The 24,147-nt window shown below is 40.4% G+C and overlaps 1 protein-coding gene across 1 annotated transcript in view; it reads left to right on the plus strand.

Annotated features, from left to right (window-relative positions):
• Positions 1-2,372: 2,372 nt before the first annotated feature.
• Positions 2,373-24,147, plus strand: part of LOC121903260 (NLR family CARD domain-containing protein 3-like) — a 116,414-nt gene continuing 94,639 nt past the window's right edge. Inside the window, exons 1-7 of the mRNA XM_042420116.1 lie at positions 2,373-2,453; positions 5,997-6,149; positions 6,487-6,597; positions 8,496-8,574; positions 8,765-8,993; positions 9,239-11,036; positions 11,142-11,315. Coding sequence (XP_042276050.1) covers positions 6,070-6,149; positions 6,487-6,597; positions 8,496-8,574; positions 8,765-8,993; positions 9,239-11,036; positions 11,142-11,315 — 2,471 coding nt within the window. The 5' untranslated portion in view covers positions 2,373-2,453; positions 5,997-6,069. The remainder of the gene's footprint in view (positions 2,454-5,996; positions 6,150-6,486; positions 6,598-8,495; positions 8,575-8,764; positions 8,994-9,238; positions 11,037-11,141; positions 11,316-24,147) is intronic.

Genomic DNA, 24,147 nt, shown 5'->3' on the forward strand with positions numbered 1-24,147 from the left:
CACACACACACTAACACACTAACACACACACACACACTAACACACACACACACACACACACTAACAAGTTTCAGTGTGCTGTTGCTCTTTGAACTTCCTGTCTTTAGACAAAGACAGGAAGTTCAAAGAGCAACAGCACACTTGAAAGCCACTGACTTCGCCCTGTGGTTAGAACCTCATACCTGTCGTCAGTGTCTGTGTCTACAGTATGTTGGTGGAGGAGTTTTGACATATTTGTTAGTTTTATTTTAACTGTTTTGGATTCACAGAAGTTCAGGATGATTCATCAGACTGATGGAAAGTCTTTCAGAGTTTTGCTTTTCCATCACATCGTTATTCATTAAGGTCCATTGTAATGCAAGAAATTACTGTTTGTCCAAATGAGTCACAGTTTTTGAAACTTTGCACAGAAGTGATGAACATTTATATGTTTTATGGGTCTCAGACGTCGGTAAGGCCTCCTATGAAATTTGAAAGTTGAATCTCCCACATTTAGGTTTCACCTAGACGTACTAAATGTGGCCTTTAGGAAAGCATCCCATAATACAAGAACCTGACACCACTCTGGGAATTTCACCCAACAGATACACGAGATCTGTGATACAGAAAAGGAGCAGAGACGAGAGTTTCAAGTTTCAGAAACAGAATAAATGTATTTAGATTTTAAAGAGAGCAGGAGTTGTTTTAATTAGTAAAAGCTGCATTAAAGGCCAGGTTAAAATCAGATTTCTTTATTACAAAATATGTTATATAATGTTAAAGTGTTAGTACATGGATGGACCAGTACAGGGGACGGTTCCAGAGAAACTCACACTGCAAGACAGAAAAAACAAAACACACACAGGTTAGTAAGACTCAGCAGAATAACATGAAATACAAAACTCAAGAAGCAGAAGGAAACCTCCAGCCAGTCATCAAAGCAACCCAACTGTCCTGTTAACTGGATAAAAGCAAGAAAATCTCCCCTCATTACTCTCAGCAGGTTTACAAAAACACAAAACAAACAAAAACAAAGATAAATGAAGTAAACTCCCTCCTTTACAACGAGCAACTCATAATCATTTATCATTTATCATTTATCATTAAGAGCCTCTTGGAGTCCAACAGGAAGTCAGCCATTGACAGGTGTTGTATTTTAACTCCTAGAGATTTAACCCGAGCGACTTCAAACATGGTAGGTTTCATCTAAACACAGGACTCGAGTCCTGTTTTTCAGGACTCGTGACTCGTGCATTGACTGCATTCAGACTCGGAAGTTGAAGACGAGGACTCGAATTTGTTAACTGATAAAGAAATAATATATATCCGATTTTTGCTGGTCAAATTTTCACACACACATATATATACATGAACTAGTGTTACCTGCCTTGTTGACATAATTTAAACTAACGTTACTTTGGTTAAAGTCTGTTGTTCTTGTTTATTGGTTTGAATTATTTTTTTATATTATGTTTTTAAACCTGTATGGTAGTCAAGAGCAATCACATCCTGATGGTTATTAATATATCTGGCTGGAGGGGAAGGAATGTTTCAGGATTATAATTATAATTCCTTTATCATCGTTGTTTTGCTGTAAACAAGTCGCACTGCTGAGAGCTCAATATCCAAGAATAAACCTCTTCATTCACACAAATCCAAACACACATACACGTTTGCCTTCATATGCAATAAAAATATTTTAGTATTGCACAAAATAAATATAGTATAAAAACAGCTGATTACATGTTTGACTGGGGGGGGCTTTCAGAGCAGAGGTCAGTGTGGTGATGTCTTTGGGATAAAAACTGTTTATTACGATGTCTTCAGCAGGCAGATGTGTGCTGGTAGTTTTCTGGGATGTTTTGACTCTGCAGAGACATTGACGTACCAGCAGCTGCTGTGACAGGTTGACTTGGTGTTCTCAGGAAGTGGAGCTGCTGGTGTGTTCTTATGCTCCCCTGCACTTATTAATATATACACTGATACAGAATATATTCAAATTCAAAACAACTTTATTATCCAATTTTTGTTCGCTTTGGCTCGTATGTGCAGAAATCTGCTATTAAAAAAGATACATTAAAAGACATCACATCCAGACAGGACACATTTAAACACATTCATTTATAAATGTTTATACACATAAAAAGCTCAGAGAAAGTACGAATGTTTCCTCAGTGACACTGAGAGGAGAAACAAATGATCAACTCGAGTCAGCAGGAGCAACTTACGGTCACTAAAGATAAATAAAACAAAACATATATAAGTTAATCATATTCAAACACTATATTTGCACTTTTTCACAAGCAAAGACCACCAGGAAGCTTAATGTTTGGTTTATTAAAGATAAGGAACAGAGAAAGGCTTGAAAACCCAGAGAGTTGAGACTGAGAGGCGGTGGTTTCCTGGTTGCAGAAGTTTTTTACTTCCTCTTTCTCCTCCGTTGTGTCGCAGGTGTTTTCTCCGTGTGAAGTTTGGTAAGTGACAGTTTTCAGTTAGTTTACTGTAAAACATGTAAAAAGCAGAAAGTGAAGCTGCAGTTTGTGTTGAGAAGAGTTTATCTCTCTGCTAACAACAGTACAGCTGGTTAACACCAGGATCAGTTAAATTTAGAGAGTTTCATGATGTTTTAATATTGAAACTGTTACTATTCATGCTGCAGCTTCATGCTCATGCTGTGCTGTTTACAGGTTGGATTGAGTGTGTTGTTTCTGTTGTGTGTTTGTTAGTTTTCCTGGTGAATATGTGAAAGTGTGATATGTGAAGGTTGTTTAATGACACTTTAGCAAACAGCAGCAGTGGAGCTGCAGGAGATCCAGGTGTTAGTCTGAGCCCACAATACACACAGAGCCTGACTCTGCTAAATGTTTATTTATTAGGGCCCGAGCACCGAGTGCGAAGGCCCTGTTGGATCTGAAGGAATTCTTCTTCTTCTCCTTCTTCTTCTTCTTCTTCTCCACAATGAATCACATGTTTGAGTGGCTAAAAGTGGAAAACTCACCAAACTTTCCACATGCGTCAGAAGTGCTGGTAAATTGTATTTTATTGAGTGATCTGGCTCAGCGAGGCCACCGGGCTCCATAGCGCCCCCAAACATGGCCATGTTGGGATAAAGTTTCTGTGACGTTCATGAAATTCAGCAGGTTCATTGCTCTCATCAGTCTGGTCAGCAACTTTTAACTAGTAAATATTGTGATTAATAAAAGCATCCGGCTTGGTGTGGAATATCTGCTCTATGACTTTTAGCATGTTTGAGGTGCTCGAATACTAACGAAACGTTGCACATACATTAGAAGGGCTGTAACTTGATATCTGATCTGGGTTTTGGGGTCCAGTGTGGCTCAAGGTCGCCCCCTAGAGTCAAAGCCCCCACCTTTAAATTTGAGGTAGATGAACAATTTGTTAGTCAGATGTAACATCTCCAGACTTTAAAAACGCCTCCTGGAGGGCGTACCATCAGTCCAACAGGAAGTCAGCCATTTTGAATCTACTTTGCAGTTTTTGTGCAGTTTTTGCCATTTGTAGGTTTTGTACTTTAACAAACTCCTCCTACACATATAAACATATATATTTCAAGTATCTTTTGTCTTTTTACTGTTCAACTATTTACCACAATGAATTCATGAGATAAATCTCTTATAAACATGAAAAGCATGTCAGTTTGTGTTTGTTCTCCGCCACGGTTTACTGCTCCACTCGCTCAGAGAAACCAGTACGAATGTTTCCCCTCTGACACTGAGAGGAGACAGAAATGATCAAAACACTATATTTGCACTTTTTCACAAACAAAGACCACCAGGAAGCTTAATGTTTGGTTTATTAAAGATAAGGAACAGAGAAAGGCTTGAAAACCCAGAGAGTTGAGACTGAGGGGCTGTCTGACTGAATCCTGCTGTGGTTCTTGTGCTGACAGAGAGAAAGACTCACATATATCCACCTACCAGCATCCAGCCAACATCACTGTGACTGAGACAGAAGTAACAACAGTACAGCTGGTTAGCACCATGCTAACATGCTAACATGCTAACAGCACGTGTCTCATCAACAGTTCATTGACTGTTTTTCTGCTGTTTGATGCTGCAGCTTCATGTTCAGCTCTGTGTTTGTTTCTGTGTGTTTACAGGTTGGATTGAGTGTGTTGTTTCTGTTGTGTGTTTGTTAGTTTTCCTGGTGAATATGTGAAAGTGTGATATGTGAAGGTTGTTTGATGACACAATAACAAACAGCAGCAGTAGAGCTGCAGGAGATCCAGGTGTTAGTCTGAGCCCAGGATCACCTGGATCTCACCAACAGCCAGAAATAGATTTTATTTATTTATTACAGTAAGGGTGCTCGTAGTGGCCAAAAGGGACAAAGACTCTCTGAGGATATTTATAGCAAACTGTAATAAATTATCACATTTCATATCAGTAATAAAAAATAAATTATATTACATATATTATATTAAATGAATCTTGTTGAAAATGTGACGTCACCAAAGCAGCCCTGATGGGATAAAACCTTCCAAAGTGACTTTTCTGACAATCAAATAATATTATATTATAAACTTCATCAAATTTAAAGTCACTTTACTGGAAATTAAAGGAAAATCACTTCACATTGATAAATGTATTATAACACATTGACTGAGTCCTAAAGTTTGATCTTTTTCCTTTAAGAGTTTTGCTGATAAATTCATTTTAATCCACAACGACCCGAATAAAAGCATCTAAAATATGAAATTTTCTGGGTCTGGGAGAAAATAAAACAATAAATTTCTGTTATTTTTCATTCAGTTCACACTGAGTTATTATTGATATTTAAAAGATAAATTAATCAAACAATCTGCTAAATGTTGGTGTGATGTTGGACATGTAGTTTTATTATTATTTGTCCTGCAGAGCAGCTGGTTGTGCAGCAGTGAAACACAAACACTTCATATCAATATAAACTAGAAATGTGTGAAAACACAAGTTAAAACCTTAAAAAGAAGTGAAATTCTATTAAAACTGTAAAATCATCAAATAAAGACTTTGTGTGCTGAATGTGTTGAGAGTTGAGTTGAGAGATGCAGACGTGATGAAAGAGGATCATGTGATATTTTCACTAGTGAGCAGCTCATGTGACACACAGACGTGATACAAACATGTACAAAGTTGATGTTTGGATCAATTTATTTCATTAATGTTCATATTGAAATGATTCTTCTGAAGCATTAAAGAGGTTTGGAGTCAGATCCAACATGGAGGATGTTTCCAGCACTTTGAGCTGCTGGATCACTGCGTCTGATTTATGATCCATTTAATAAGTGTGTGTATGAGCTCAAGCTTTCACTGTCATTACACAATACAGGACAATGAAATGCAGCTGCTCTATGTGACACATTCAGACAACACAAACACAACATTCATTAGAATCACAGTAGAGTCAGAGAAGTGAAATGAATCAGTTTTAGTCAGTTTGTGAGGTCCAGCGAGCTCAGACTGCTGCAGTGTGATCCAACAGTCCTGCAGTAAATCCTCCCTCATGAAGCTTTAATGTTCAGTTTGTGTTCAAACTGTTTCAGAGACACGTTGATTCAACCTGTTGCTCATTTTGGAGGCTGTAGTTTGTGCTGCTGTTGGATGATATTGTGTTATACTGACAGCTGTTTCTCATATTTACTCAATGAGGGAGGACTAAATATTATATATATAATAATATACAACCATCAGAGAACAGTAGAGTGTAAATGATGAAGCTGTTCCATGTAGACCGGCTCATGTGTCACCTCCCGTTTCCTAAAATCTATCAGCTGCTTGGTTTTGCTGGCGTTGAGCAGCAGCTTGTTCTCTGAGCAGCAGACAGTCAGATGTTTGGATTTTCTCTCCATATGAAGTCTCCTGGCTGTTTGTAATGGATGATGGTGGTGTCGTTCCTCCTCCAGCTGTCAGTAGGAGGCAGATTTGATGTCTGTAGACTTTGACAGTGAAGTGATGATGAAGTGATGGACTGATGAAGGAGAATCAGCAGCATCTTCTCTCTGTGTGTTTCCTCCACAGCTGAAGCTACAAAGTCTCTGTGACTGGATGTGACTGGACTGAGTGCAGCTCTCCCAGCAGCTGTTTCTCTGCTATGGATCAGTGTGAGGACAGAGAGGAGGGAGTCCCTCCCTCTAAAAGCTCTACCAAAGCTCCAAAGACCAAAGCTCAGAGGTGAGATGAGGATCTCTAACTGTCCATCACTGTTCTCCACTAACATTATTCACACTCACTGTCACATCTGACAATCAACTACTGAATAATAACTCACAATAACTCAGAATGAACGACTGACTTTCTGAGTTAACAAAGACCTCAACGACTGATTAGTCAACTAATCAATAAGATGAAGCATCTTTCATCAGATGACATGTTGATGAACAGGAGAACGTTTCTCATCCACTGTCTTCTTACTGATTTTCATTCTGCTTCTAAAACTTCAGCTGCTGACAGTCTGGTCAAAATTCATCTTTTTAAACTCTTTGATTTGTTAATTGTTTGTTTGTATCAGGATGCAGCAGCAGAGAGCAGACTCTCCTGAACCCAGCTGTGTGTCCATGAAGAGTGACCGCTCTTTGGGTCGCCTTATTGATTTAAAAGATGGACAACCTGCTGATGGAAGGTAAGAATTTAAAAGTGAAGTTTGTTATTATCTGACTCTCCTGAGAAGAGGAATCAATATATTGTTTCAGCAGTGACATCACAGTGTCCACCTGTGCAACAGTCACATGTCAAAGAGTTCAGTGTTATAAGACACCAACATGGTCACTATATCAATATGTGTGTTTAACTATGAAAACATCACATCCAATAATCAGAGCAGCAGCTAACTTGGATGTGTCTGTCTGGAGCTTCAAAGATGGATCCTGCTGAGCAAAGGTCAGAATATTGATCTCATATTGACTGAACAGATTGATAATTGACAGAAAGGATTGTTAGACACAAGAATATTTTATATTTATGGAAGATGAGAAAAAATCTAAAATGTCTCATTAAAGACAAATCAAAGAAAGAAATAAAATGAGATACAATGCACGTTATGTATACGTGTTTCCTTTTCATGTAAGTGTTTACTGTGTCATAATTAATGAAAAACCTTTGGTAAAGAGACAATGAAGGTTTCTCAGGCTGCATTAAAATCAAACCAGAACACAGAAAACAAAGTGAAAAGGTGTTTTACATTTCAGTGTTTGTTGTCTTGTCTGTTCTTTCATGCAGCACAATCCATCTCATTAAAACTGCAAACAGTCTCACAAATGGAACTAAACAATCAGTCAGTAGTTCTGTCCCTCAGCCCACAGGAAACTGTTTTATTGTGAAAGGCTGTCTGTCATATTTGACTTCACCTCTGCTGGTGTTCATAAGCTCCGCCCATGGCGCTGCCTCCAAGCTGTGATTGGACGGCTGATTATTTTTCAGTTTGACAGGAACATCTTCATCTCAGAAAGACTCAGCTCCCTCTCTCACAGAGCTTCTTATTCAGTGTTGGCAGGTGTTTGCTGCCCTCTGCAGGACAACACTGACATTTAACACACCTCCTCACTTTGTTTCTGTGCTCTGATTTATTGTTTTCTTTTTCACTTTATTTATTTCATCTTATTCAATTTAACAGACAAAACATTTATATAATTATAATATTAATCCACCTGATCCCTGAACCCTCATGTACCGGCTCCATCAGGCACAGCTTATACCAGTTTCATTTCATACCTTTTTTTTTTTTTTTTCCTCTTCTTCCCTCCTCTCTTCTAAACAAACAAACAACACAAAACAAGAAGGGAAAATTAAGAAAAAAGGATCTTTTCCTTGTTTCTCTCACAGATCAAGAGGACAATATGATAAATGACCCCATTCAAATCAGAAATGTTTTGAAAATTATTATCAGGATCTGTATGGATCAGATGGGAAATAAACAGGAGATTATTCTCATAATTTACAGGAAATCTTATTCTGCCAAAATTCAAAGAAGATACTAAACAATTGATGGATGAAGATGTTACACAAAAAGATGTAGCTGATGCCATAGCATCTCTGAAAACACATAAAGCACCAGGGACAGTTTTTAAAACAATGTCTGGATCACCTTGTACCTCCTCTAACAGAGTCTGTACAGAGTAAAAGCTGCTTGATGTTGTGTTCATCCATCTGAAGGGTGAACTGGGATGTTTATAGTTCCATCTTTAGTTATTGAGGTTGGTACAGATTGTTACTGAGCCATAGAACTCCTGTAGAACATCCTCACTTCCTTCTTCTTCTGTTGATTCATCACCAAGTCGCCTGCCATCCTCTTTTCATCACTGGAGGAATTTGAACTCATCAGTCACTCTGTTCTGAAAGATTTCTATTAAATTCTGGGATTTAAACTGATGATTAATTCTTCATGTCTTTGGTTCTAAACTTCATGCTTTTCTCACTGATTATTATTCAGTTTGACAAGAGCATCTATGGGTCTTTAGCTTTAATAAGCTGTGTGCAGATTAGAGTCATTAAATGTCCTTAAACGTGATGTTTTCTCCACAGAGTTCAGCAGCAGACCTCAGAGGTTCCCAGTGATCAGTCTGCACAGCAGCATCAAACACAACTGGACTCCATATTTATGGTGTGTACATGTACAAACACATCTTTAATATCAACTCCATCAACCACAGATGAAATACTAAAGTACCATTCAGGTCCTAACAGTGTCCATGCTGCTCTGTTTAGACCAGCAGGCCTTCAGACTGACAGATGAATCGCATGTTGTGCTCTACCAGTTTAAATTAAATGTTCAGTTCATCTTTCTGTTCCAGCTGCTGGAGGAGAACATCGTCACTTTTGTGAAGAACGAACTGAAGAAAATCCAGAGGGGTCTGAGTCCAGATTACCCAGAATGCTTTGAGAGTCAGAGTGAGGATGAGGAGGTGTTGGACGGTGAGGAGGAAGAGCAGAGGAGGAGCAGCAGAGAAGCATTTCTGAAGATCACACTGCACTTCCTGAGGAGAATGAAGCAGGAGGAGCTGGCTGACCGTCTGCAGAGCAGTAAGAGGATTTTAACAGATTTAACATGATGGGGGCAACATGGGAGAGGTTTATATTTCAAACTCTGCTGTAAATATGCTGCACACATCTGCATCAGATCAGATCAGATCAAAGGCTGTTTGTCCTCCACCGATGAGCTGAATAAAACTGATGGAGGAGGAAAAACTATACAGGCACACTTACATGTTCAGATTTCTAGATTTTCTGTAGGATCCACTCACTGATTTCATTTGTTGTTCATTCAGGAACTCGTGCTGCAGAGTGTCGACATAAACTCAAGTCTAACCTGCAGAAGAAGTTCCAGTGTGTGTTTGAGGGGATTGCTAAAGCAGGAAACCCAACCCTTCTGAATCAGATCTACACAGAGCTCTACATCACAGAGGGAGGGACTGCAGAGGTCAATGATGAACATGAGGTCAGACAGATTGAAACAGCATCCAGGAAACCAGACACACCAGAAACAACAGTCAGACAAGAAGACATCTTTAAAGCCTCACCTGGAAGAGATGAACCAATCAGAACAGTGATGACAAAGGGAGTGGCTGGCATTGGGAAAACAATCTTATCACAGAAGTTCACTCTGGACTGGGCTGAAGACAAAGCCAACCAGGACATACAGTTCACATTTCCATTCACTTTCAGAGAGCTGAATGTGCTGAAAGAGAAAAACTACAGCTTGGTGGAACTTGTTCACCACTTCTTTACTGAAACCAAAGAAGCAGGAATCTGCAGGTTTGAAGAGTTCCAGGTTGTGTTCATCTTTGACGGTCTGGATGAGTGTCGACTTCCTCTGGACTTCCACAACAATGAGATCCTGACTGATGTTACAGAGTCCACCTCAGTGGATGTGCTGCTGACAAACCTCATCAAGGGGAAACTGCTTCCCTCTGCTCGCCTCTGGATAACCACACGACCTGCAGCAGCCAATCAGATCCCTCCTGAGTGTGTCAGCATGGTGACAGAGGTCAGAGGTTTCACTGACCCACAGAAGGAGGAGTACTTCAGGAAGAGATTCAGAGATGAAGAGCAGGCCAGCACCATCATCTCCCACATCAAGACATCACGAAGCCTCCACATCATGTGCCACATCCCAGTCTTCTGCTGGATCACTGCTACAGTTCTGGAGGACATGTTGAAAAGCAGAGAGGGAGGAGAGCTGCCCAAGACCCTGACTGAGATGTACATCCACTTCCTGGTGGTTCAGTCCAAACTGAAGAACATCAAGTATGATGGAGGAGCTGAGACAGATCCACACTGGAGTCCAGAGAGCAGGAAGATGATTGAGTCTCTGGGAAAACTGGCTTTTGAGCAGCTGCAGAAAGGCAACCTGATCTTCTATGAATCAGACCTGACAGAGTGTGGCATCGATATCAGAGCAGCCTCAGTGTACTCAGGAGTGTTCACACAGATCTTTAAAGAGGAGAGTGGGCTGTACCAGGACAAGGTGTTCTGCTTCGTCCATCTGAGTGTTCAGGAGTTTCTGGCTGCTCTTCATGTCCATCTGACATTCACCAACTCTGGAGTCAATCTGCTGACAGAAGAACAAATATCCCGGCTGTCTGAAGTGTTCAGAGGCAAATCAACACGTTTCTACCAGAGTGCTGTGGATGAGGCCTTAAAGAGTCCAAATGGACACCTGGACTTGTTCCTCCGCTTCCTCCTGGGTCTTTCACTGCAGACCAATCAGACTCTCCTGAAAAACTACTTCCTGAAAAAGACAGGAAGTAGGTCACAGACCAATCAGGAAACAGTCAGGTACGTCAAGAAGAAGCTCAGTGAGAATCTGTCTGCAGAGAGAAGCATCAATCTGTTCCACTGTCTGAATGAACTGAATGATCGTTCTCTAGTGGAGGAGATCCAACAGTCCCTGAGATCAGGACGTCTCTCCACAGATAAACTGTCTCCTGCTCAGTGGTCAGCTCTGGTCTTCATCTTACTGTCATCAGAAAAAGATCTGGACGTGTTTGACCTGAAGAAATACTCTGCTTCAGAGGAGGCTCTTCTGAGGCTGCTGCCAGTGGTCAAAGCCTCCAACAAAGCTCTGTAAGTACACAGATAGATGGATTTATTCATCATTATTTAAATACTCAGCTATCCTTTAACAAAAATAAATTCTTACTTGTTTTTTCCCTTTTATTTCCTCTCCAGGCTGAGTGGCTGTAACCTCTCAGAGAAAAGCTGTGAAGCTCTGTGCTCAGTTCTCAGCTCCCAGTCCTCTAGTCTGAGAGAGCTTGAGCTCAGTAATAATAACCTGCAGGATTCCGGAGTGAAGCAGCTGTCTGCTGGACTGAAGAGTCAACACTGCACGCTGGAAACTCTCAGGTCAGGATTCATCAACCCTTTCAACAGATGAACATTTAAAATCTGAAGGACTATTAGAGGATAGTAGAGAGAATTACTTTCCATGCAGATTTTTATTGTTTTCTTTTGATTTTGTTGTTGAATTAATTGATACTTCAGATGATTTTTCAGATTTCGATAACATTTCATTTTACAGGTCCACAAATTTCATGGTACAGTGGAAATCGCTTATAGTGATCACTTCCATCCGGGTGAAATTGATCACTATAAGTGGATGATTATAACTGATTTTCTTTTTCTTAATTTCTCATACAGATTATCATGTAATTGACAGTAGTATATTTATTACATGAATATAAAGTAATGAAATGAGCAGCTTCACTATTTACTGAATTTCATCGTCTGTTTCAAGATACAGTACAGCTGTTTAAATGCTTGTTGTTTTGCTTCCGAATCTTGTTTGCTCATTTTGGCAGTTTGTCACAAACTTCAAGTAGACGATGTTTATTGTTGAGAGAAAATTACTCTTTCCTTTTCTTTTTCCTGTCATGATTTCATTGTGCACACATCACCAGCCTCAGGTCACCAGCTGGCAGCGTTGTGTGTTTAGGCTGCTGGGAAGGACAGGCGAGGGCAGGGGCACAGCAGCGAGAAAGTTGAACCAGAATCGACTTTTGGAGAAACACAACCTGTAATGCTGTACAACCTTGTCATGAGGGAAGACAGAAACATTACTAGGTAGAGGGGAAGACATTTCTCTTCATTTGATAACGTTAAAACTAAAGTTAGGCTTTGCCGACTCATTTTAAAAAAGACGAGAGAGAAGCAGTGGTCGAGCGAGCTAGAAAGTGGATTAGGAGAGTGAGCAGTGGTAGTGAGAAAGCTGGTGAATGAGAGGAAGAAAACATTATTTTCTGATTGTTTCACGGCAGTTACAAACACACCCACCCGGCACCTCCACACTAGGGGTGTGCCCGAATACAAATACATTATTCAGCAAAGCACAAATAGTGTTTTTTTTTATGAATATTTGTTTCATACAATTAATTTAAAAATTATTTTATAAATATCATACGTGTACTATGGGAGTAAGGTAAAAAGAAAATAGAATTAACATAGTTTCAAATGTTTTTTTTCAATATGTTTTCATGTACGAAAAGACCCAAATTATACAACAGATAGTTCCGACCAAGCAATCTGATTGGTCAACTAGACATTTAGAACAAGCTCAAATCAGCATGACAGCACACCTCGCCATGCTCAAATGAAAAAAGCCTCTCACTAAAAATATTAGTCCGCCATTCATTAGAACTATAAACCATGACGTCACGCTAACAACAACTGTCACTTCTGGGTAGACGACTGGTGGTTGATGTGAATTGCTTAAACACCATGGTCCGACCTATCTGACGTTTCTGATGTGCTTATTTTATGTACTGTGTTGCTCTGTTAGCGTCTTTGGTTTGTTTTGTTTTGTGGGGGGATCTGCGGTGAAATCCCAGTACACAGTTTTGAGTTGTCTTTCTTTTATGTTTGTGAAACTGGATTGAACTGAACTGATTAGGGGTTGTGGGGAAAACAAAACAGATCCTTTACCGAGTGGATTGAACTCTGAGACTGTGGAACGAGTTACACACCCTCACATACTGAAAAACCCGAACCGTTCTCTACTCTATCATTACCCGTCATGGAAAAAAAAAAAATTTTCAGCGTATGTCTTAGTTACAACAAGATTGAGCTAGCAAAGCAATTTTGTGTTCATATATGTGTGTTGGGACGGGCAGTAGTGCGTTTGGTTATTAGCAATAATTCATAATTATCATAGATAATTATGATTATCATAGATAATTATGAATTATGAAAATAAGATATTGTTAACCTTAATCAATAATTCGGGCACCAACTGTTGGATCTGTGAGGAACACAGTTGATTATTTGCAATAATTATCAATTATCAAAGATAATTAACTAATTATAACAATTAATAGAATTATTAATATGAATTAACAAATACGGGGCACCACCCGGAAACCGGGACCAATAACCAAACAAGGTAGTCTCATAAATGGGAGTTCACCTAGAATGTTAATATCTGAGAGATATCAACATTCGCGGGTGAACAAAGAAGGGTGAATTCGAGCTCTGACTCCTTCAATCAGCCACTTTTCACAATGTTACACACAATAATGACAGAAGAACTTCTCTTTAAAGATATAACAGTGTTTATTAAACTTAGCAAAATTAACAAAGTTAACAAATGCTTCATTCAATAAATAACTATTCTAAAATCTAATCTTACCAAACAAAACACAACAGCTATGTACAGGGTTGGACACATGCAGGGGAATGCATGTGTGTGTGTGTGTGTGCATGCCTGTGTGTGTGTGAGCGTGCGTGTGTGTTACAAGATGGCGACGGGGCCTGACGTGATGACAGATGTCACTATGGGAGGAAGTCACGTCGCGCGAGAACAGGATGGCAGAAATGTGGCGGTGTCTTGGTTAGACAGAAGCAAGATGGCGCTGCCTGGTGGACGGCGTCTTGCACTCACCCAATTCTGTGAAAAACACACGCGTCTGATGGCGGATAAAGAAAAACAAAGCGAAGCTTTGTCCGACGTTATCTGACCATCAGATGTGCAAAAAGATGTCAGTGCGTGTGTGTGTGTGCGCGCGCGTGTATGTGTTAGTCAGAAGAGAGAAGGAAGAAGGAGAGAAAGCGATTGTGAGAGGAAGAGAAGCTTTGTCCACAGACAATACGCGTACGGACGGCAGTCTGTAACGCACGTTGTCTGGTTTCTGACCGACAAAGCAACTTACTTCCTGACTCACGATGGCACAAACACAGCAGTAGTCCCGAGCGGGACAAACACAAAACAGTCTAGCATGGTGAACACAACTAAACAGGCAGCAAACTTAAAATACTCCTAAGAGTAAACAGAGAAAAATGGACTTGGCGGTCCGTCAACAACACAACAAACAATAGCAATAAAGCTAAAAAGCTAAATGCTAAACAACAGCAACTGATGCTGATAAGAGCACACAATTAACACTGCCTCTGCCCAGACTTATGCCTCTTACTTTGTCGCTTCAGAGAGCGAGCTGGGTTTGTGTGTAATCCGTCGTTAAGTCCGGCTTTGTCCTGGGCTCGGATGCAGACAGTGGCCGTTCTCGCACGGTCTGCGAAAAGCACGGCAGCTGGCTCTCGGCGGCGTGGCGGAGAGAACAGCAGAGTCGACTAGGTGAAGAAGTTACTTCTTTCTAGAGGGAATTTGAGGACGCTGGTTGCAGCAGTGGTCTCTCGGATCCGGGAATGTGTTCGGGTGAACATGGCGAAGTCTCGTCTCGTCCGGCGAGGGGAGTCTTCGATGAGGGGAAAACACGTGCATGGGGTACCCCCTTTAGTCAGCTGACTCACAGAGGAACAGGAGTTACCCCTAGCTCAGTGACATGGGAAAGGCGTGTGCTTCAGGGCACGTTCAGTGGGGGCGGTGATGTCATGGCTGCGTCATCAGGACGCTCCGCTGTGCAGGAGCGTCTCCGCCAATGAGGCTATGTTGACTGTTACCTGCTGAGGTGTGAAAATCACAAAGCATCCTTGGAAATGGAGTTTGCAATGGACTCCCATTGTCTGTAAGCAGCATTTTGGCGCTATTCCTTTGTCTCGGGGGAAACAAAGGAACAAGCACCTCGTGGTCAGGCCTCACAGTTTACATGTAGGCCCTCTCTGTGTGACCTCATGGTTTGAGGCCCAACATGTGGCATTTATTTAGTTTGGAAAATCCCATAGTCTCCAGAAAGCATTAGCTCAAGTTGGCTAGCTGACTCAGCAGGGACTAGAAATCGTCTCTGTTGCTACGTCGTTACTGAGGGTCGGCCTACTTGCTGGAGTAGTAAACTAGTTTCATTACGTAGGAGTCTACAGACGTAACTGATTGTTTTCCAGGTACCCATAATATGATCAATTTATATCTTTTTTTGTTGTTGTTATACAACAGTTGTTAACTAATGTATAATTGCAATATTACTTATATTGCAATATTGTTTAAATACACACTGTAAGCAGACTACTTGATTTTCTATCAGAGAATTGTTTAAACAGCATTTGTATAGGAATGATTCTGTCCCGACTTTTTTGATCCATACAAGTGATTTCCACTGTAATTACGTGATAATTAGCCAGTAACTTCTTTGAAATTTCTTTGAACTACATTTTTCTTAGAGCTGTTTCTTACAACGTGCTGTCTGACCACGTTAGAAATCAAACGTCTTTATCGCCTTTCTGTTCAGTAATTGTTTGAGTCATGGAGCATACTCTTCATACACATGCATGCACCGAACCGGAACGTCTGTATCACAACAGTTCAGGACAAATACATGTACCTGTACGCCCCTATACTTACACCTAGTGGATAATGCAAGGTGACTTTTTTTTTTCTTCGCCAATATACTATATATCCCTCATTTCTGCAAATATTTTGGAAATATTTTTCTTGAATTTACTGTACTTTTGTGTTACCAAGGTTATTTTCTGTAGATACAAATTACAGATGTCCCCTAAATGCCTCATGATGCAGACATTGACCGTAAAAAATATGGACGTAGTCACGGTGACATCACCAATCGGTTCGCGAACTGCCATTTTGAAGCCTTGAGTGTAGCAATTTGACCATCGCCATCTTGGATTTGGCCGTCGCCATGTTTGATTTTTGGAGCCAGAAGTGACCATATTTGGAAGAGAAGGTGGAGCTGACCATAGCAAGCTACTAGCTTGGTTAGCATGGTGCATTTATAATCTATGGTTAACAGTCATAATGTTAAAGCTAATTTTTGCTAGTGAAAAACAGGCCTAAGACCGTTAAAACAAAATGTACTCAGTGGAAAAACTGATCATCCGACTCATTGATGGGTCTTTTATTACAAAAAACACCAAACAAGACTTTTTTTTAGGTGACCATAATATTAAAATTAACTTTAATGAACTGAAAACACACTGTGAAATAGCAGCAGCTATGCCTATACGCCATGTTAACGTTACTTAAGCAATGTTGTCACCATGGCAGCGACTTGTCAATCACAACGTAGCCATGCTCTAAAGCAGGGGTTCTCAACTGGTCTCAGCCCGGGACCCACATTTTCCCATGGTCATTAAGTCGCGACCCACTTTTATAGAATACAAACCAAACAATTTTTTTAAGAAACTGAGCAGGAACATGACAACTACATGTATAAAAGTTATTGCAATAAAATTAAATATCAAAACTGCACAAAATAAATGAGACCACAAAATTAGATATTTCACTTCTCTGCATATCTCTGCATTCAGAGTACATTAGTAAGAAACTGAGCAGGAACATGACAACTACATGTATAAAAGTTACTACAATAAATTTAAATATCAAAACTGCGTAAAATAAATAAAGCTACAAAACAAGATGCTTTCACCTAACCTGTCTTTTGTGGAAGTCAGTGAGACAGTTGGGCATGTACTTTACTTTTGATCAGAGTTTCAAAGTCTGGGGTGACAGTAGACAGAGTTACTCTCAGATCATGCTCAGTGTTCAACCTGTTTCTCTGCTTTGACTTGAGCTGGACCAAGGTAGAAAAGCCACTTTCACAAAGATAGGTCGTGCTGAATGGTAGGATCGTTTTAACTGCAAGAGTGGCGAGAGATGGATACTCAGCCATCACATCGCTGCACCAGAAGTGGGAAAGGCTTACGTCGCCAAATCTCTTTTTCAGCATCTGGTCACATGACAGCTCCACCAGCTGATGTTCTTTGTTGCGTGGCAACATGACGCTTTCCATGTTGACGTTGAAAGGGTCGCGTATCCAGACATTAACGTTATCTCCGTGTTTCTCTGGGAAGTAGTCGTCAAACCGAGCTTGAAGTTTATTGAAATGCACCTTGATCGTTTTTTTCAAGTCATTTTTGGCCGTGGTGTCCAGCTGCTGTGCTTCCTGGCAAGCGTTTGGAAACATGTCCAGTCTGTCTTTTGATAAATGATTCACCTACAGTGTGATCTTTTTCTTGAACGCAACGATTTTGTCTGACTGTTCAAAAATGTTGTGTCCTTTTCCCTGCATAGACACGTTTAACGTGTTGAGGTGCTCAAAAATATCAGCAAGATATGCTGTGAGCCAGGTGTCGTTGTCAAACAGTTCAGCATATGAGGAGTTATTCTCTTAGAGGAAGGTGGCAATTTCTGTTTTCAGTTCGTAAAAGCATGACAAGACCTTACCCCTCGACAGCCAGCACACTTCAGAGTGATACAACACCTGCATATGTTCAGAGCCCAAATCTTTACATAGGTTTGAAAAGCAGCAGCTTTATTCGCATTCGTTTTATGTGGTTCACCACTTTGATGACATCTTGCAAAGCTTCATCAAGCACAGGAACCATATTCTTAGCCTCCAGTGCCTCTCAGTGCAAAAAGCAGTGGTTCCAAGTCGCATTAGGTGCCCTAATCAGAATTTGTTTCACCACACCTGAATGTTTCCCGGTCATGGAGGCAGCGCCGTCAGTTGTGATTCCAACGCAGTATTCCCAGTTTAGGCCCACTAAGCTCAAATACAAGCCCACGGAGTTGAAAATGTCCTCTGTTTTGGTGGTGGTAGGAAGTTCTCTCCTGGAGAAATTGTTCCTGCAAATCACCGTCCCACACACGTCTCACATAAACTAGTAAAATGGCATGGTGAGCTATATCCGTGGATTCATCCATCTGTAATGCGTAGTAAGGGCTTGCCTGGACGCGAGCTGTGGTCTGTTGTTTTATGTTACCAGACATGTCTTCAATACGCCGAGCTATAGTATCATTGGACAGGGGTATGGTTTTAAGCTTGTCTGCCGCTGATTGATCCAGCACCTCTCTTACCATGCCCATGGCAGCGGGTAAAATAAGCTCTTCGGCTATTGCGTGTGGTTTCTTGGCCTTCGCAATACGGTGAGCTACGTGGTAAGACGCCCGGAGCGCTTGTTCTTGTTTGGAGCAAGATGCTGTCAGACACTTCTGTGATACCTTCAGCTCATGAAGTCGTCTTTGAAAAAACTCCACCGGCTTGTCTTTACATGTGGGATGTTTCGTTTGTAAATGTCGCATTAGTTTGGATGGTTTCATGCTCCATGTGCCAGCACTTCATTACAAATAACACACTGGGGTTTCTGTCCGTGTTTGTCCTCAATGAACGAAAAGCCACATTTCAAATACTCCGGGTTATGTTTGCATTTCGCCATCTTGCCTCCGAACATCATCACAAATTTAAAGAGAAGGGTAACCGGCAAACGAATGGTGGTTACCATGGCAACGAGAATGCTGCGTGTGTCTGATGCGTGCCTCTCTCTGTCTCTTTTTTTTCAAGATAAAAGACGAGTACAAAATCAGATGAGCATTAATTATTTATTTATTTTTTTTAATTAATTTATTTTTTACAAGCTGTCTGTGACCCGCCCAGAATGTGTCCGCGACCCACTTTTGGGTCGCGACCTGCCAGTTGAGAATCGCTGCTCTAAAGCATACGTTTCTTTGTTGTCTATTTTTTGCAGCCGGTGGAGTCGCCCCCTATCGGCCATTAGATAGAATGAAGGTTTTTGGTACTTCTGCATTGGCTTCATTTTTCAGCTCTGGAGGTTGCTTCTTGGATGCAGATGATGCAGACTGCAGTCAGTAGAAACTAAAATTTACCAATGTTCCCTTTACGCTCAATATGCAGGCTGATGGTAGACGGTACAATTTACTGATGTTCCCTAAACGCCTCACATGCAGGCTAGCGGTAGATGCTAGCGGTAGATGCTAGCTAGGCGGCTGCGCACAGAGAAGTTTCTAGTCTCTCTTCAGTTACTGCAGCGCAGCTACTAAGACGGGTGTTTGGCTAAAATGAGTTAGTTTGGAAAGAGTAAAATAAGGCGTTTTAATGTCAGATTTAAATAAGTTGAAACTGAGTGGAGCTGGCGTGTTGCCAGAGAGAGAAAACTGCTAAGCTGCAGAGCGGCTGTGGAAAAAGAATCTTCGGGACTCCGGCGGGCGTTTCCCTCCAAATTAATGGATTATCCTGGTGAGTTAGCCACCCGAGGTCAGCTGGTTAGCATTAAGGTTTAGTTCCAAAATTATTTAATGGAGTGTTAGTTTACCTTGAAAGGTATGATGAAGCAAAAAGCCAGTCAGGATATAATTTTTGTGTGATATGATGAGAATATAGCTGATGCAGCTTTTTAGCCGCTAACCACTGTAGGCTTAATTGCAGCCTAGAAGCTAGGCTAAGTGCTACATGCTAAGCTGCTGTTGTAGCGCTGGGAAAGCATGTAAGGCAGTTTGTGCTTATTTGAAATGGGCTAAAAGCTAATGTGTATGTACTATAACATGTAAAAGGCCTGATATGTGCATTCATCTGAAATGTACCCATGTCTATAATGCATTATAAACATACTTATAATGTGTTATAATCTGCTTATAACACTGTATAATTATAGTTATAAACACTCATAAATATACATAATGCTTTATAATAATAATCATAACACATTATAAAGCATTTTATAATGACTTATAAGGTCAAGAATCATAATACTTCATAACTGCTGGTCACTCACTGACATGTTTTACAAGGATCATAGTGTAATATAATTCTCATAGTTGTAATATTATAATATTATAATCATTTTTAATGCATCAATAATCACTGTTATAATGCATTAAAATGGTTATAAGTGACTAACTGGTCATTGGGTGCTTTAAGTGAAGTAATGTAATTCCTGAGCAATAGACAGATATAATACATTACAAGCTGCTTATAAGTCACTATAAGTGCTCATTGTTTGCTTTAATAAAGTGAAAAAATATCATTAAAATCTTTGCAAGAACAATACAAAATGTTGTAAAACTAATTAATTAGTTTAACGAGTCATAACAGACAACGAACTGAGTTTCCAATCTGACAATGAACAACTGAATGATGAACATTTACATTTCACTAATGTTTCCCAAAAAAACTCACTAAACACTCAAATTATAGATAAAACCTGAAACTATCTCTATTTCTATTTTACTTTTATATAAATGTTTGATCAACAAAAGTGAGTCATTAAAAACCTTGGTGAGTGATAAGTGATTATAATACTTTATAAAATGATTGATATGATACTTGACTTTATAAATCTTAATAAAATGCTTTGTAATCTGTTCCGATTATTGTTATTAAGCATTATGAACATTTATCAGGGATGCAAACTTTGCACCTTTCACCTCTGAATGTGGAACACTGGCATGCTGTGTAAAAGGCAATGACCAACTATTTATTCATTGAATTAAAATGTGCTATGATGGGATATAAGATTTTGGTCTTATCGCCCAGCCCTGCTCTACTATATAGTCACATTTACTGAACAGTGTTTGCATTGGCAGGAAGATGTAAAATAGCAATGTTAAATTAAGGAAATACAACAATAACATGACATTCACAATAATAATAATGGAACAGATAAAATAACTATATGTAGGGCCGGGCGATCTGTCCATCCTTTACACAGATTAAATTAAATTACTCTTCTTGGCTTTTTACTTCCGAAGCTTTTATTGTACTTACAGAAACGTAACAAGTGCAGTTTTCAACTCGAGTTCTCGAGTTCACACATGGAGGGTTCAGCCCCGCCGCGGTGAATCATAGTAACGCAACCATAAATGACAGCAAACCTCAGCAGAGACTCTCAGACTGAGCTGAAATTAAACAAGTGCACATACATCTGGTAAATCACATAAATAAAGACAGTCTTTACTGCGTTTTGCTGTCATTTATAGTCGCCGTCTCGCTGCTTCTCTGCGCTTTCTCAGCGTGGGCGGGGCTTAGCCCTCCATGTGTAAAGCACAGCAGAGGAGAGTTAACGACAACTGAACTCGTTACGTTACTGTAAGTGCAATAAAAGCTTTGCAAGTAAAAAGCCAAGAAGAGTAATTCATCAATGTAATCTGTGCAAAAGATGGACAGACTCCAAATGATGAAAATATTGCCGTAAAGAGTCTGATTAGTCACAACGATATAAACGATAGAGACATTTTTCTCTCATCACATGATATATATTATGTCACACAGCCCTAAACCACATGTACAATAGACTGTCAGGATGATTGTTTGTCACATTCAGTGATGTTTCCTCAGTTTGCTGCATGTTTGATAGAATCTGTTGCTTTTTAGAGTTTGCAAAGTTTCCCACTCTGATGTTATTGATCAGTGCTGGTCTGAGGTTGAGCAGTATTGGGTGTTATTGATCAGTGCTGGTCTGAGGTTGAACAGTATTGGGTGTTATTGATCAATGCTGGTGTGAGGTTGAGCAGTATTGGGTGTTATTGATCAGTGCTGGTGTGAGGTTGAGCAGTATTGAGTGTTATTGATCAGTGCTGGTCAGAGGTTGAGCAGTATTGGGTGTTATTGATCAGTGCTGGTCTGAGGTTGAGCAGTATTGGGTGTTATTGATCAGTGCTGGTCAGAGGTTGAGCAGTATTGGGTGTTATTGATCAGTGCTGGTCTGAGGTTGAGCAGTATTGGGTGTTATTGATCAGTGCTGCTCTGAGGTTGAGCAGTATTGGGTGTTATTGATCAGTGCTGGTGTGAGGTTAAGCAGTATTGGGTTTTATTGATCAGTGCTGGTGTGAGGTTGAGCAGTATTGGGTGTTATTGATCAGTGCTGGTTGGAGGTTGAGCAGTATTGGGTGTTATTGATCAGTCTCACGACCAGCTGACAGAAGGGACTCTTTTGGGGGTTCAGCTCTGGGTTTGTAGTGCCTGAAATTTAAGTGTGTCTTGGGGGCTCAATTTGAGATGTAACCAAATTGTAAGCAGTGTTTCCTCTATAATAGTACAGGCTTGGTGGGCCGCCAGGCCAATGAGAACCCCCGCCAGGCCAAAAAAAAAATTTAAATGTCAAAAATAACGCCAAATATCCATTCATTCACAAATCAATAGCACTGAACAGCGCTGTCTCGAAACGTGAGTGAACGTCTGTGTTGTTGCCTGGGAAACTGCAGGTAGCGTAACTCCGTTTAAGGAATAGCGCAGAGCGTAAACAAGTGAGTGGATAAATGAGAGAGCGTCAGAAAAATAAGGTTGAATGTGAGCGGAGCAGAGGAAAAGGTTAACAGGAAGTTGTCAGTCTGCCAGTAAATGTACAGACGACAGTGTGTCAGTTAATAAATGCTGCAGCTTGTCAAGACCAAGAAAAGTCACGTCTGTTGTTTCCCCAACTGCTGGAAAAGTGAAGGGGCTTAGCTCCGAAGTTAGCAACAATAGGTTAGCCTAGCCTGACGATGCTAAACAGAGAAATGTGTAGCTGCCCCCCCCCCCCCCCAAAAAAAACGCCCCGCCAGGCCAGACCACTCAACCTAGGGGGAAACACTGGTAAGTGTTGTTTTTAATATTAATAATCAATGTGTGACAGCCTAATTCTGCCCTGCGTGTATTGGTTGGTGTTTTTATTTGGATGTTTAATATGGATCTACAGGATTCTGCATGCAGGGTCTCTATGAGATGCTGGTCCCATCTAGTGTAGTCCTCATGACTGAGTGGACCCCAAACTTCACTGCCATAAAGGGCGATTGGTTGGATTATACTATCAAATATTTTTGTCCAAATACTAATTGGTATGCCTATTTATTCTTATTGCATAAAATGCTCTACATGCTTGTTGTTTCACCGTCAGACCAAAGTTACCTGACGCACTGACTGTGAGCTCCAGGTAATCATAGTACAGGCTGTGATCTGGATGCTGTTCTCTAGTTTGAATTGATATTTGAGCTTCTTTTGGAAGATGATGCTTTTAGATTTGTTAAAGTTGACTGTCAGGGCCCAGTTCTGACAGTCCTGCTCCAGGAGGTCCAGGTGCTGCTGTAGTCCTTGTTGTGTGGGTCATCATCATAGAGCAGGAATTTAACTTCCTTATTGTTAAGGGTTTGGCCAGCAGGGGTTCCAGACTGCTCCAACAGCACTGCTAAGTCATTAATGTAGATGTTAAATAGAGTCGGAGACAAGCTGTTGCCCTGAAAGACGCCTCTCGCTTCACTGAAGAGATCTGTAGTTTTTACTCCACACTTATTACTGACATACATTTATTTAATTATGTCATAAAGTTTACTGACTGTACTGATTTGGAGAATTTAATAATATAATCTCTTTTGTCAATTACAATCAAATCTTTCTCTCTGTCTCAAATTCAAATAATACAGGAGTTGCTGATGCTGCAGAGCAGCTTGCCCATACAGCTGCTGACTCATATCCCTCTGTAATTCTGAGGCTCAAATCTGTCTCCACCTTTAAATATAGCTGTAATTAGACCATTATTCCAACTCTCAGCAAAATATCCCACACTCACAATTAGGTTGAATCATTTTAGAATAGACAAGTGGAATTTTTCTGAGCTGTATTTCAGCATTTGGTTCAGTCTCCCATCAGGCCCACATCCTTTTTTGCTTTTGAGGTCTTCAGTTTTGTTTTCAGGTGGTTGATAGTAACGGGGAAATCTAGGGGGTTCTTGTGGTCTTTGAATATCAATTCCATATTTAGTAGTTTTTCCAGTATTTGTTTGGTTTGTAAGTCAGTTCCTGGTGGTTTTGGCCCAAATAAGGTGTGATAATGTTGAGTCCATATGTCTCGCTCCTGTATGAGCAGCTCCTCAGGCTCAGACTGACAGACAGAGTTCCACTGGTCCCAGAAGTCCCAGTTAGACTCTATACTCTCTTCAAGTAGGACCAGCTGTTTCTCACTATGCTTTATCTTTTTGCTTCTGGTTGTATTTTTATGTCTTAAGTGCTTCACAATACTGAAGGTGTATATGATTGTTTGTTTCTAACTAGTTTTTTCAGGTTTTGACA

The sequence above is a fragment of the Thunnus maccoyii genome, chromosome 1, assembly GCF_910596095.1.
Source record: "Thunnus maccoyii chromosome 1, fThuMac1.1, whole genome shotgun sequence".
NCBI classification, from domain to species: domain Eukaryota; kingdom Metazoa; phylum Chordata; class Actinopteri; order Scombriformes; family Scombridae; genus Thunnus; species Thunnus maccoyii.